The 13957-nt window shown below is 44.1% G+C and overlaps 1 protein-coding gene across 2 annotated transcripts in view; it reads right to left on the bottom strand.

Moving 5' to 3' along the window:
- LOC123770354 (LIM domain-containing protein jub) overlaps positions 1-13957 on the bottom strand; it is a 232854-nt gene that overhangs the window by 11206 nt on the left and 207691 nt on the right. For both annotated transcript variants that reach the window (XR_011228469.1, XM_045762183.2), the window contains 2 exons: positions 6661-6729; positions 2066-2191 (listed from right to left, as the gene is read on the bottom strand). Coding sequence is in view for 1 of the 2 variants with exons in the window: in XM_045762183.2 (XP_045618139.2) it covers positions 2066-2191; positions 6661-6729 (195 nt within the window). In the remaining variant the exon portion in view is untranslated. The remainder of the gene's footprint in view (positions 1-2065; positions 2192-6660; positions 6730-13957) is intronic.

Raw genomic sequence — 13957 nt, 5'->3', positions numbered from 1 at the left:
ATCTTTATTTTTTTTCATTTTCAAATTACGTCCATATTCGGCCATACGGGCAAACGGCAAAAAGCGACGTTCTTTTTAACAGGACAGGTTGATGACATGGCCTTAGATGCCATGGAAGACAGGCAAAATGCTGGTGTAACGTACACAGATTTTGCAAAAGCCTTCAATAAATGTGACCCTAGTGGCACACAAAATTCTCACAAAAGGAGTTACTGGCAAAGTAGGGAGATGGATTTTTAACTTCCTAATGAGCAGAACGCGGAGTGTAATAGTCAACACAGTAAAATCTGAACCATCAAACGTGAAGAGCACTGCCCCCCCAGGGTACTGTGTTTGCTCTGGTACTTTTGCTCATCCTCGTTATGGACATATGCAAGGACACAAACTATAGCACTGTCTCATCCTTTGCAGACAACATTAGGATTTTCAGTTGAGATAGACATCACAGAGGACATGACAAACTTCCAATTTGATGTTAATCAGGTCTTTCAATGAGCCAGAGAAAACAACATGATGTTGAATGAGGTTAAGTTCCAGCTCCTGCGCTATGGAAAAACAAAATTATAAAAATGGAAGCCACATATTAAATGCAGTCAAAACACACACTACTGAAAGAAAAAACAATATACAAATGCCATGGAAGCAATGGATTACTCCATGGCAATGCCATGGAGTACTCCCGACCTCATCGGTTGGGAGTAATCATATCGGAAGACCTTACTTTTAAAGAACACAATAAAGTAGCTGTCAAAACTGCAAGAAAAATGACAGGTTGGATAACAAGAACCTTTCAAACAAGAGATGACATACCAATGATGATACTAATGCTCTCTAGGGCAGATTATTATTGCACACTAACAGCTCCAATCAAATCTGGAGAAATTGCTGACCTGGAGTGTGTGCAAAGATCTTTTACTGCTAGAATCCACTCAATAAAACATCTAAATTATTGGGACTACTTACAATTTTAAGATCTGTATTCCCTAAGGTGCAGGCAGGAAAGATACATCAATTTACATTTGAAAAACGCAAGAAGAACTGGTCCCAAATCCGCACGTAGAAACAACACATGAGACCAGGAGGCATGGTAGGATGTTCAAAATAGCACCATTGGAAAGCAGAGGTGCAATAGGTATGCTAAGAGAAAATGATTAACATCAAAGGCCCGAGACGTTTCAACACTCCCTTGCTACACATAAGGGGCATAACTGGTTAACCTCTCACAGTTTTCAAAGGAGAACTTAAAAAACACCTTCAAAGATACCTGATCAACCAGACTGACTCATACGTCAGGCTGTGAGCAGCCGCAGCCTGATGTTGATCACACCACCAACCAGGAGGCCTGGTCGGACACCAGGCCACGAGGACGTTGATCCTTGAAATCTTCAAAAGGTAACCAAAAGGTTGCAAAAGGTCAGTAGGTGGCTTAGGGGGACATTACACCTGATGCCTCTGTTCACTTAAGAATAAATAAGTTATTTCTGTGTGCAGGTTTGGGACCAGCCCCTCTACTATTTTCCACATGTAAATTATTATGTATCTTTTCCGCCTGCGCTCAAGTGAATACAGATTTAGGCATTTTAGTCGGTCCCAATAGTTTAGATGTTTTACTGAGTGGATTCTAGCAGTAAAGGATCTCTGCATGCTCTCCAGGTCAGCAATTTCTCCATCTTTGAAAGGGGCTGTCATTGTGCAGCAGTATTCCACTCTAGAGAGCACTAGCGTCTCGAAGAGTATCATCATCGGTATAGCATCTCTAGTGTGAAAGGTTCTCGTTATCCAACCTGTCATTTTTCTTGCAGTTGTAACGGCTACTTTATTGTGTTCTTTACAGGTAAGGTCTTCCGACATGAGTACACCCAGATCCTTTACATTGCCTTTTCATTCTATGTTATGATTTGACTACATTTTGTATGTGGTTTCTGTTTTTATATTTTCATTCTTTCTGTAGTGCAGAAGCTGGAACTTATCTTCATTAAATACCATATTATTTTCCATAGCCCACTGAAAGACCTGACTTACGACTGATGTAGGTAACAGTTGTACTAACATAAGATGTACTAACCTGAATGTTGGAAGATGTACGACCCATTGCATGAAGACGATGTAAGTGACAGTTGCGGCATAAGAGACGACCATCTAGTGGGTAGCATCGTTGATCAGGTTCATCAGTCAGTTGTAAACCACAACTCTGTACACAAATTCAATTTCAATTGTAGTTTTCTTTAAAAAAATTTGCTAATTAAAGTACCGTATCATATTCGGCCACGGATAGGAAGCATGCTTTTGGGAATTAAATCAGATATGTCTCAGCAACCCTAAATAAAAAGATCATAATAGACATGAGAAGTAGGTATCAGCAGCCATAGATGAAAAGATCACATCTGGAATGAAAAACAGGTATGCCTAAGTAGCCACTGATGAGCACATTATATCACTATTGAGAAACAGTTATGTCTCAGCAGGCCTACATGAAGAGATTATATTGGTAATGATCTGCATGTTCATGAGACGCTGGTTACAATCTTGACAGTTGTACAGTAATCCATAGAATTCAAAATTTGTATTTTTTTCTGGGAAACTATGGTGATAAAACCTCATTTTTCAAGCCTCCCACCCCCATACATACATTAATCTATGGCAACTGAAATTATATATATATCAATGTAGTGTAATGTCTCTCTTCAGATATAGCTTCACACAAAAATGTTAAATATTGAGTATTCCAAACTTTTTTTGAGTACAGTACTGTACTCTAAATATTTAATTTGTTCGAGGTGCTCAAGGGGTAAGTCAACCTTTTGTTATAGTGAGCTGTAACACTATGATTTTGTTGATTATACCTCCCAAACTCTCACTCATTTCTCCAGAATTTCCTAGGCTCAAGTTAGTCAATGAATTTGCAAAAAACTGGCATGAATGTAATGAAATAATTCTTCCTGGTAGAGCCCTGGTGGCTCCCTGAAACTACCTTGCCGAGATTGCTCCTCTACTCGGTCACCTCACTCGCAGCAATTTTGTTTGCTCTACCAGGGCCCAGAGCCAGTACCTGACCCGCCATCACAGAGGTACATTCACCGAGTGACAATTTGCCGCCCCACCGGGAAAACCATCCAAAAAGTCAGTGAAGCTTTAAAGACAATTGGAGGGTTCATAGAAAACAAAGCCTTCAAATAGCCATACAATTATGTAAATGATTGACATGAACAAGGGATTCACTCAAACTAGCATGAAACTTATTATCAAACACCACCACCAGGCAGCCCAGCTCCTGCCCTCAACCAGCTCTCCATCTCGGCTCTGGAGCCGACGAACAACTCGCCAACAAAGTGATGAGCCTGGAAGGCAGGAAGGGAATCAGAGTCAATGGAGCTTTACCAGAGAGAGAGGCATTTCGTTACACCCCAATTCTGGGTTTCTGGGGATGCCACCGGGTGGCTCATTGAAGCTAATTGACCACAGTGCATGAGAACAGGACTAACAGGGAGGAGGAGCGCAGCAGACACTCGGATGAAGAACGGAATCCAGGCTTTGAAACACAGCCCAAAGCTACACAAGACTGACTAGGACAAGGAACATGAAATACCTGGCTGCCAAAACCCTATTAGAACTTCAAAACATTTAGCCATTATGTCAGTATTGGGGAGGACAGTGACTAGTCACATTTTTGTAAACATCAAGAGCCTGAGGGAAGACTGCAGGATGGCTGACATTAATGACACTATGGACAATACGAAATGCAAGCCATGGAATAAGGGACCAAGGAAACAGGATCAGTCAACAAGTCATCCACTGAGACAATGTCTCAGTTCTGTTGAGAAACCCTCTAAAACACACACACACACACGCGCCACTACCAATACTTGAAGAATCTACCTCACACAACAACAACAACAACAACAACAACTGGGGAACTTCAACTTTAAGGCAATAGACTGGGAGTCCTACGAGGCAAGAACAGAGGACATTTGGACAGGCAGATTTGTAAATCTCATCTTGGAGTCATTCATGAATCAACATGTCAAGCAGGCCACAAGAATGAGGGAAGGAGATGTACCGTCAGTACCAGATCTAGTATTCACCAGGAAAGAGGAGGAGGTATTTGACATCCAGTACCTTCCTCCTTTGGGAAAGAGTGATCACGTCCTCTTGGAAATTAAATACGCTATGCGATATAATCTAGTAGAGAATGGGGACAGTAAAACAGCTGTTAAACTCTATTTCAAGAGAGGACACTATGGGGAACTAAGAAATTTTTTTCATGGGTATAATCGGACAGACTTGTTGCTAGGCAAGGAAGTAAATGAGATGTATGCCAAATTTTGCGAAATATACGATGAAGGCACACAAACATTCATACCAAAACAGAGATGCAGACCTAGGAAACAGGGTTGGTTCAACAGAAATTGCGAGAGGGCCAGAGATCAAAAGACACAAGCATGGAATCATTATAGGAAGAGGCCAAACCCCCAAACATACCAGCGATACAAAGATGCGAGAAACAACTACATGTCAGTAAGGAGAGAGGCAGAAAGGAACTTTGAGAACGGTATAGCAGACAAATGTACATCAGATCCAGGCCTTTTCTGTAAATTCATTAAAAGCAAGCTGCAGGTAAAGGATAACATTCAGAGATTGAAAATTGGGGACATGTACATGGAAAATGAAAAGGAAACGTGTGAAACATTAAATGAAAAGTTCCAAAGTATGTTTGTACAAAATGAGATCTTCAGAGATCCAGACACAATAAGAATTCCAGAGAACACCATAGAGCAGCACATAGAGGTGTCTAGAGACGAAGTGAAACAAATGCTCCTGGAGCTAAGGAAGGTCAAAGCAGTTGGCCCAGATGGAGTTTCACCATGGGTTCTGAGAGAATGTGCACCTGAGCTCAGCTTTCCACTTCAGCTGATTTTTAAGACATCCTTGTGTACAAGAGTTGTAGCAGACATGTGGAAAAAGGTTAACATAGTTCCAATCTACAAAAGTGGCAGCAGGGAAGACCCCTCAATTATAGACCTGTATCATTGACAAGTGTAATAGTCAAAATATTGGCAAAAATAATAACAACTAAATGGGTAGAACACCTGGAGAGAAATGATATAATATCAGACAGACAGTATGGTTTTCAATCTGGAAGATCCTGTGTATCGAATTTACTGAATTTCTATGATCGAGCCACAGAGATTTTACAGGAGAAAGATGGTAGGGTTGACTGCATCTATTTGGACCTAAGAAAGGCTTTCGACAGAGTTCCACATAAGAGGTTGTTCTGGGAACTGGAAAATATTGGAGGGGTGACAGGTAAGCTTCTAACATGGATGAAAGATTTTCTGACTGATAGAAAAATGAGGGCAGTGATCAGAGGCAATGTATCGGACTGGAGATGTGTCACAAGTGGAGTACCACAGGGTTCAGTTCTTGCACCAGTGATGTTTATTGTCTACATAAATGATCTACCAGTTGGTATACAGAATTATATGAACATGTTTGCTGATGATGCTAAGATAATAGGAAGGATAAGAAACTTAGATGATTGCCATGCCCTTCAAGAAGACCTGGACAAAATAAGTACTGTATATGGAGCACCACTTGGCAAATGGAATTCAATGTGAATAAATGCCATGTTATGGAATGTGGAATAGGAGAACATAGACCCCACACAACCTATAAATTATGTGAGAAATCTCTAAAGAATTCTGATAAAGAAAGAGATCTAGAGGTGGTTCTAGATAGAAAACTTTCACCTCAGGACCACATAAAGAACGTTGTGAGAGGAGCCTATGCTATGCTTTCTAAATTCTGAATTGCTTTTACTCTTTTAAATACATGGATGGCGAAATATTAAAGAAATTGTTCACGACTTTTGTTAGGTCAAAGCTAGAATATGCAGCGGTTTTGTGGTGCCCATATCTTAAGAAGCACATAAACAAACTGGAAAAGGTGCAAAGACATGCTACTAAATGGATCCCAGAACTGAAGGGCAAGAAATACAAGGAGAGGTTAGAGGCATTAAATATGCCAAAATTAGAAGACAGAAGAAAAAGTCATGATATGATTACTACATACAAAATAGTAACAGGAATTAATAAAATTGATAGGCAAGATTTCCTGAGACCTGGAACTTTAAGAACAAGAGGTCATAGATATAAACTAGCTAAACACAGATGTCGAAGAAATATAAGAAAATTCACTTTCGCAAACAGAGTGGTAGACGGTTGGAACAAGTTAGGTGAGAAGGTGGTGGAGGCCAAGACCGTCAGTAGTTTCAAAGCGTTATATGACAAAGAATGCTGGGAAGACGGGACACCACGAGCGTAGCTCTCATCCTGTAACTACACTTGTTTTGTCTAGAACCACCCCTAGATCTCTTTCTTTATTATAATTCTTTAAAGATTTTTCACATAATTTATAGGTTGTGTGGGGTCTATGTTCAGTTTCTTATCTTCCCTATTATCTTAGCATCATCATCAACAAACATGTGTGTGTGCACTTATGTAAGAGAAATATATGTAGTAGTCATAATAGAGGAAAAATAAATTGGTTAGAAAGGCAGAGTCCAAGAGCTAATAGCTCGATTCTACAGATACAAATAGTAAATACACACGCAAACACCCCCCCTCCACCTCCCAAGACAGAAACAATACTTGAAGAACCTACCTCACACACATAGCAGTCCACATGGAAGTCCTTATCCATGGAGACTACTCGTACAGTCTCCCCTGTGCCCTGCAAGTAAAAACAAATATATCAGTTTGGTGAATACTGTCCATGACTGTATTTAAAGATTAAATACATTTTAATCACTTGATTTTCCTCTAAATGACCTTTTCTACATTTGGTACAGAAGACAAGAGTCTCAGTATGTAGTCTTAGTTTGTCTTTTGTCATTGAATAAGAAACTATTCAATGATAAAAGTGTACAAGGGCTGTACAACACTGAGGCTTTCTATCCAATAACACTTTCACAAATATTTTAACTGGTGAAAGTGTTTCATATTTGCCATAACTTGTGGGAGGGGAAGGGAAGGAGGGGAGGACTTATCAGGGGAAAGTGCCAAGCCGTTATGACTATATAGCCCTGGGAATGGGGTCAGGATAAGTGCCCAAGTCGTTGGGCACCAAGAAATGGTGGCCAACCAATTGGATGGTCAAGGATTGAACGTCGACCTGCATGAGGCGAGACGGTTACTCTACCCTCCACCCCAAGTGGTAAGGCAAGGGAGGGGGTGGGGGGGAGGGGGGGAGGGGGGAGGGGTTGGAGGGGGGAAGTAAAACGATGATTATTAGGTATTAAATTACAGGAAGCACTCCTACTCTAGCTTCCTGCTTCACCCCCCATCGTATCTTGAGCTTATCTTCAGATGATTTCGGGGTTTAGCGTCCCCGTGGCCCGGTCCTCGACCAGGCCTCCCTTTTGTTTCACACCCCCCCCAGGAAGCAGCCCGTAGTAGCTGACTAACTCCCAGGGACCTATTTACTTCTAGGTAACAGGGGCATCACAGTGAAAGAAACATTTTGCCCATTTGTTTTGACCTCCATCGGGAATCGAACTCGGAACCTCAGGACTACGAATCCGAAGCGCTGTTCACCCAGCTGTCAGACGCCTCGGTGCCTGACAGCTGGGTGCCTGACAGCTTGGTGCCTGACAGCTGGGTGCCTGACAGCTGGGTGCCTGACAGCTGGGTGCCTGACAGCTTGGTGCCTGACAGCTGGGTGCCTGACAGCTTGGTGCCTGACAGCTTGGTGCCTGACAGCTGGGTGCCTGACAGCTGGGTGCCTGACAGCTTGGTGCCTGACAGCTTGGTGACATGTTTATGATCAAGTGTTTGTTTAAGGTCACAACAACCTATCATATGAGCGTCCATTCTCTTCTTAATTCTTATTACAATTTACTGTAACTCTTTTTTTTGTTTCAAAAGTTTACTGCAATGTAGGACATGCATCAGATTTCATATACCTGTAGTATTATGGATTCTGTTTTATAAATAATTCCATTATGTATCTAATTAAAAGATAAATTTAACTTTTTAAAAGAGAACTGTAGCATAATACACCCTGTCTTCTTCCACATTTTCCTCACATAGGACACAAACTTAGCAAAACAATATTTATAAACAAATTAACCTGTGTCTACTAGGGCCCAAAAGGGAGCCAGTAAGTGCTGGAGTGCCGTTGCTAGTATGATAAAACGTACTAAAAAGTATTTGTCACAAAGTATCATTGCAAAATAAGGCGAGTCTTTTGTGGAGGTGCAACTTATATGCCAAAAAATATTGCATTTCATACCCACAATACTAAAAGAGTTCCAAGTGTTACTCAAATATACGACAGTATGATACGAAGGTGCGTTATCTTCATTTGTCCTATTGTTTGTGTCAGGTTGGATTGGGTTTGGGTTTGGGTTGGGTTTGGGTTGGGTTTGGGTTGGGTTTGGGTTTAAGTTGGGTTTGGGTTGGGTTTGGGTTGGGTTTGGGTTGGGTTTGGGTTGGGTTTGGGTTGGGTTTAAGTTGGGTTTGGGTTGGGTTGGTTCTAGATGAGGCTTTATGCTAACTGAAGGAATGTGGTATACTTCTCAAGAAGGCAAGAACAAATCAGGACTGTCAGTGTAATTGGTTTACAACAGTATGGTCCCTGGTTTGATTCCTGGGTATGACAAGACATTTGGGCCCATTTCCTTATAGCCAACATCTCTGTCCAGTAAAGAGGTACCCAGAAATTAGGCAAATGTTGGGGGTTGCATCCTGACGAAGTTTAGTAGGTGGCTCATGAGGAATGGAATAAAACTAAAAGGTTTTCTGTCTCAAACAATGAAAAACCAAATACTATACGTCAAATGATTTATGAACATGCACATAGACATCAACAAAGTTTTTGTTTGAATAAAATATGTCTTATAAACCCAAAGTCATTTTCTCCTTTACAGGAACGTGTGTAAAAACCCATGCATATGGCAATATGATTTTTACATATAATTTAGAGAGGAATATCTGGGTTTTCAGAATGAGTTCCTTGAGTTGTCTCAGTCCCAAGGTGTCACAATACAACATACATGGCTATCATTCTATACCTAATTAAATCTGAAAACTGTCCCACTCAGCTCGAGAAACACAATCTGTCAAAATCCTCCGTATGAAAATATAATACGAGAACTAGAGATATCCAATGAGAATAAAAATGGCAACATTTTTGCACTGTAATGCTACCACATATGAAGAATGAGAAACACCATTAGTTACTATATACAAGTGAAGATCTAAAACATAAAAATGGAAATGAGGCCAAAAGAAGGTGCCAATTCCATGCCGATGCATAGAGGTCCACATCCGAGAGCCTGTACTTCTCGCAAAGCCAATGGAAGGAGGCCTCCTCGGCAGTCCATTTTGTGGAAACGGGACAGAACTAGGACAGACCATCTGTGAGAGTAGCAGGTACTCCTGCTTACCTGCTTGATACCTGCTTGATGGGGTTCTGGGAGTTCTTCTACTCCAAGCCTGGCTCAAGGCTTGACTTGTGAGAACTTGGTCCACCAGGTTGTTGCTTGGAGCGCCTGCAGGCCCACATATCCACTACAGCCCAATTGGTCTGACACTCCTTGAAGAAAACTATCTAGTTTTCTCTCGAAGATGTTCACAGTTGTTACCACACCTGCACATGAACAGAACCAAACCCAGAGAACCTAGCAAATGAACTGCGAGGCATCCAGCTCCAAAAATACATTAATTAAAGAAACCCCCCCCCCCATTGAAACAATGACCATGGGGGAATAGTCTAAATGGAGCCAGCACATGAAGCCTGTGGATTCTGAATCTTCCTTAGCACATGCCCCATGGCCACAAACTTCCACACCATACTGTGCACCTGATGAAAGAGAGGAATCCAACAACCTTTGCTGGCTTGGCAGATGCTGGTCACAAAGCCCCAACCCAGAGTCAAGGCATCCATAAAGATGTCAAGTGAGGGGTGGAGGAAGGTGCCAGGAAAATGAACCCTGAAAAGCCCGAAGAGGATGCCGTTGACACAGCAGCCAGTGCAAGGCGAATGGAGCTTGCACCCAGGAATTGTGGCAGTGGCAAAAGGCGCTGCCCCTGAGGTACCAGAACAGCTGCCAAAGCCACACCTTGCACAGAGAATCGATTATGCAGGCTAAGTTCAGGCTCCCGCACAACCATTCAAGCAACCTTCCGGGACCAACTTGACACCAACAGACGGTGGTGCTGCAGCATGATCAAGGGAGGAAGGGAAGGTGAAGCATGAGGCCCAGCCAAGTCCAAATCTGGGATGAAACTAACTGGGACTTCAGCCAGTTTACCCCAACAAATGAAGACGAGACACGACGACACAAGCTAAACGAGTGAACACACACACAGCCAGAATCAGCCTAAAGAGGAGAAACTGAAAGCGATAAGCCTGCTGGCCCATGACAAAACATAGCCAAACCATGAACCTTGGATGTATAAGGATGTGTCAATACATGTTTTGGAAGTCCAGGGAGATCGTCTAAACGTTCACCTTGAGAATGAGATGGATCTGGGGCAGATTGGTCAACCAAAACAAGTGGCAGGGGATGAACCAGTTCAACCGCAAAAGGTCAAGGATGAACTGGAGGTCTGGCACATCCCATTTCAGGACCAGGAAGAGAGGAAAACTCACTGTAGTGATGCAGTCATTTCGATCATGCCAGAAGCCGCCCCAACTCTGATCCTGCAGAGGCGAGGAGAGAAAAAGGAGGCCTGCCCAGAAAGCTCCAAACCCCGAGAAAAGGGAGGAGCTGACCAACTTCACTGCAGGCTTAGAGAAACGACTCTAAAGGCTCATGGATTGTGGGACCAGCAGTCAGCAAACCGGGGTGAGGTGAGCTGCCTTTCCATCCCCCAGCCCCCAACACCTCATCAAAGGGGCAAACCGCAAAAAGGCTGGTGTGAACCACAAGCAGCCAATACCTCCAGGCAGAGCGAGCACTGCATCCACCTGACTGAGAAGGACCTGCTGAAGGAAGCGCTTGTGACCCAGCATCTGGCTCTAGAGATGGCCTTCATTGATCTACAGCAGAAAAAAACCAGCTCTACCTAACCAACTCCATTAACAAGAACAAGAACCTAGAGAACAGAGGTCTAAATTGGCCAATAAGCAGCAGCTGCTGACAAGAGGAACTGTGCCACCACATACTCAGGAAAAAGAAGAGAAGAAAACTGGGGGTGAACAGGAGAGCCAAAGCCCATACCAAATTGAAGAATTAGGCCAACACAGCCTGCCAACACACGAGTTGGGTGGAGAAGAATGCGGCTGCCGCATCCCGGGAGCATACAGCTCGGGAAGCCGAGCCGAAGCAGCCACAGCAGAGGCCAAGACTCCCATATGCAGCTTATCCAGTGCTTCAACGTCTTCTAGACCCAGTCAGAATGAAAGTCCAGTAGACTCAGGAAATGCTTGACAGAACCGAAATGTAAATGGGCCCGTTTACATTTCCATTCGAAGGTCATCTACCACAAGTTTCCCCCAACAACAAAGGAACCTGAGCATGGAGCTGCACGAGACTTGTGTTCTGAGAAAGAATAGGAACAAATAGGCAGTCATTGAGGGGTGCAAAAGAAGAGCCCCTCAAAAACACCTGTAACACGATCAACACCTCATGCCACTCAAGCGTGCAGGTCCGACATAAGCTGCACCAAGTATCAAGTGAGAATAAAGGATTGTCTGCCAGCCAGGAAAACTCTGGAACCTTGTAATGCATCTAATAATGAGAAGAAGATCCAAACACAAAAGAGGCAAGGTCCATCAATGAAGGGCAATCTGGGCCTCACAGGAGGTACATAAACAGTGCCTCACGAGCCATCACTGGAGGGACCTCCAGAAGGATGATCTCAACAGGCCCAAAGCCACCAGAAATGAACCCTGAGAAAATCTGTACCAAATTATATTCATACAGGGAAGGAGACATGAATACCCCCTGCCACTGCAAAAGGAGACCCTCCTCCTCGAACACAACAAGGAACAATGTAGAGTCAAACAGAACATAGGGGGCCCATATTCGACTCCCCCCCCCCCCCAAGCCCTAGAAGCCACAGGAGAGGATCCCAGAACCGAGCTGGCATCCATGCCCACTGCCTGGGGCAAAAAGCAGAGTCCAAGGGAGAGGCCTCAAAAGAAGGTGGAGCTGGCTAAGATATAGACCAAGAAGCCTCCGCAAGACCTGATGGCCCAACTGCCTCTGCGCTCGATTCAGAAGGAGCAACTCTCAGAACTGATCAAGCTACATCCAGAGCTAAACCCTGCCCTGACCCAGAAACCCTCCCATGCTTTTGGGTCGGAAGAAGAGGGGAAGGATCTGAGGAAGGGCAAACCTTGCCTAAAGGGGAAGGAAAAGGTGGTGCAGACAGAGCCAATGGAATTCACCAACACCTCCAATTCCAAGTCCCTAAACACCAAATGGGGCAGCTCCAGGGCATACAATCGGGCAAACAACCTACAGTACAGCAACCTAGCAAAATGGACGTGCAAACCTGTTGCTGCCTGAGAGACCTCACCTCATCAGGATCAAAATGAAGAGCCACATGTGTAGAAAAAACCTTCACAGGACTTGGGGGTCAAAGGCATCATTAACCCAACAGGCAGCATGGCAGAGGGAGAAAGAATGGTCATTGCCCTGTGGCACAGACAAGGGAAACTCTCGAACTCACATGAAGCGAAAGCAGCCTCGGGAGGGAATATCCATGGGACCACCAAACCCACAGAGGATTTCCAGGCCCTAATGGGTAAACTAAGCATGACAGCCAAGTACTGGAATAGCTACACTGGACCCAAAAGTAAGCAGACATAGCCTGGTGCACATGGTTGCGAAGGCCAACCTCGGCACGTACCCCCCCCCCCTCGCCCTATGCACTCTGTTAGCAATATCACTCCCAACAGGAGAAAAAACAGTGGGGCCAAGAACCCCCTGACTCACCCAAGGTGAGGGCCACCTCAAACAGAGGATTTCTAAGGGAGCAACCCCAAACACACCCAAGAAGAGAACTCTGTCAGTGCAGGGGCAGCACTAGGGAGCACCCAGGGTATAAAACCTTGAACACATGCAGCTCCAATGACACACTGGAAACCTGCTCCTGCTACACCGCAGTGTAAAGAAAAGCCACCAAGGGCAAACGTCACACCACTTAGCTGAATAACAGAACACCAGAGCCAGTACAAAAGAGCAGTGACTCGGTAACTGCTGCACCAGCCCTTGAGCTGGGAGCTCAGGCCCCGGCAGACCTGTTACCTCCCACCCTCTCCCAGACGAGTGGGAGAGGTGGAGCAGACGAGCCCCCACTAGTTCTGAGAGTGTTTTATCATTTGTTTATATAGTTGGGGGAGTTCTTTCACCCTGTTCCGAGGCTTGGGTCTTTTTTCAATCCAGCAGCAGTTTATTTTGACTCGTTGACTTTCTGGTTGCCTTCACCACTGAGATGGGTAAAATATGTCACTGCTCCCTGCGCCTCTGTGAGGGAGCCGAATTCTGGCTATGGTCCCTCAGTAGGTCTTTAGAACTCTACATCTGATGTGACCTAGTAGATGTGACCTAGTAGATGGTAACCATCTCAACATATAGCTTCAGGAAGCCACAGGAATCTCATCCCCAGAAACTGATGAGGGGGAGGGGGGGAGGGAGGGGGGTAGAAGACAATATACCAGGGCCTATATGGGAGCTTAACAAGACTCCCCCACTGGGTGCCACATATTCTCTTCTTTGAGATGATGTGTCCCCAATTATAACCAGAGGTGGTACCCTTATGCAGTATATCTAGTATATCAAGAGACCCCTAGAGCTGCCAGCTTCCTTTCCCAGCGCCTCAGCGTGGCGATACAGAGGGGAAATGCACACTGAAATCAGGGTTCCTGCCCGCCATCTGAGGAGCTGGAGGAACTCAACAACTTATGATAATCATCTTTGTACCCCATATTATATATATAGTATTAT

The sequence above is a fragment of the Procambarus clarkii genome, chromosome 14, assembly GCF_040958095.1.
Source record: "Procambarus clarkii isolate CNS0578487 chromosome 14, FALCON_Pclarkii_2.0, whole genome shotgun sequence".
Taxonomy (NCBI): domain Eukaryota; kingdom Metazoa; phylum Arthropoda; class Malacostraca; order Decapoda; family Cambaridae; genus Procambarus; species Procambarus clarkii.
The sequence above is the reverse complement of the archived record's forward strand: the minus strand, read 5'-3'. Positions and strand labels throughout refer to the sequence as shown.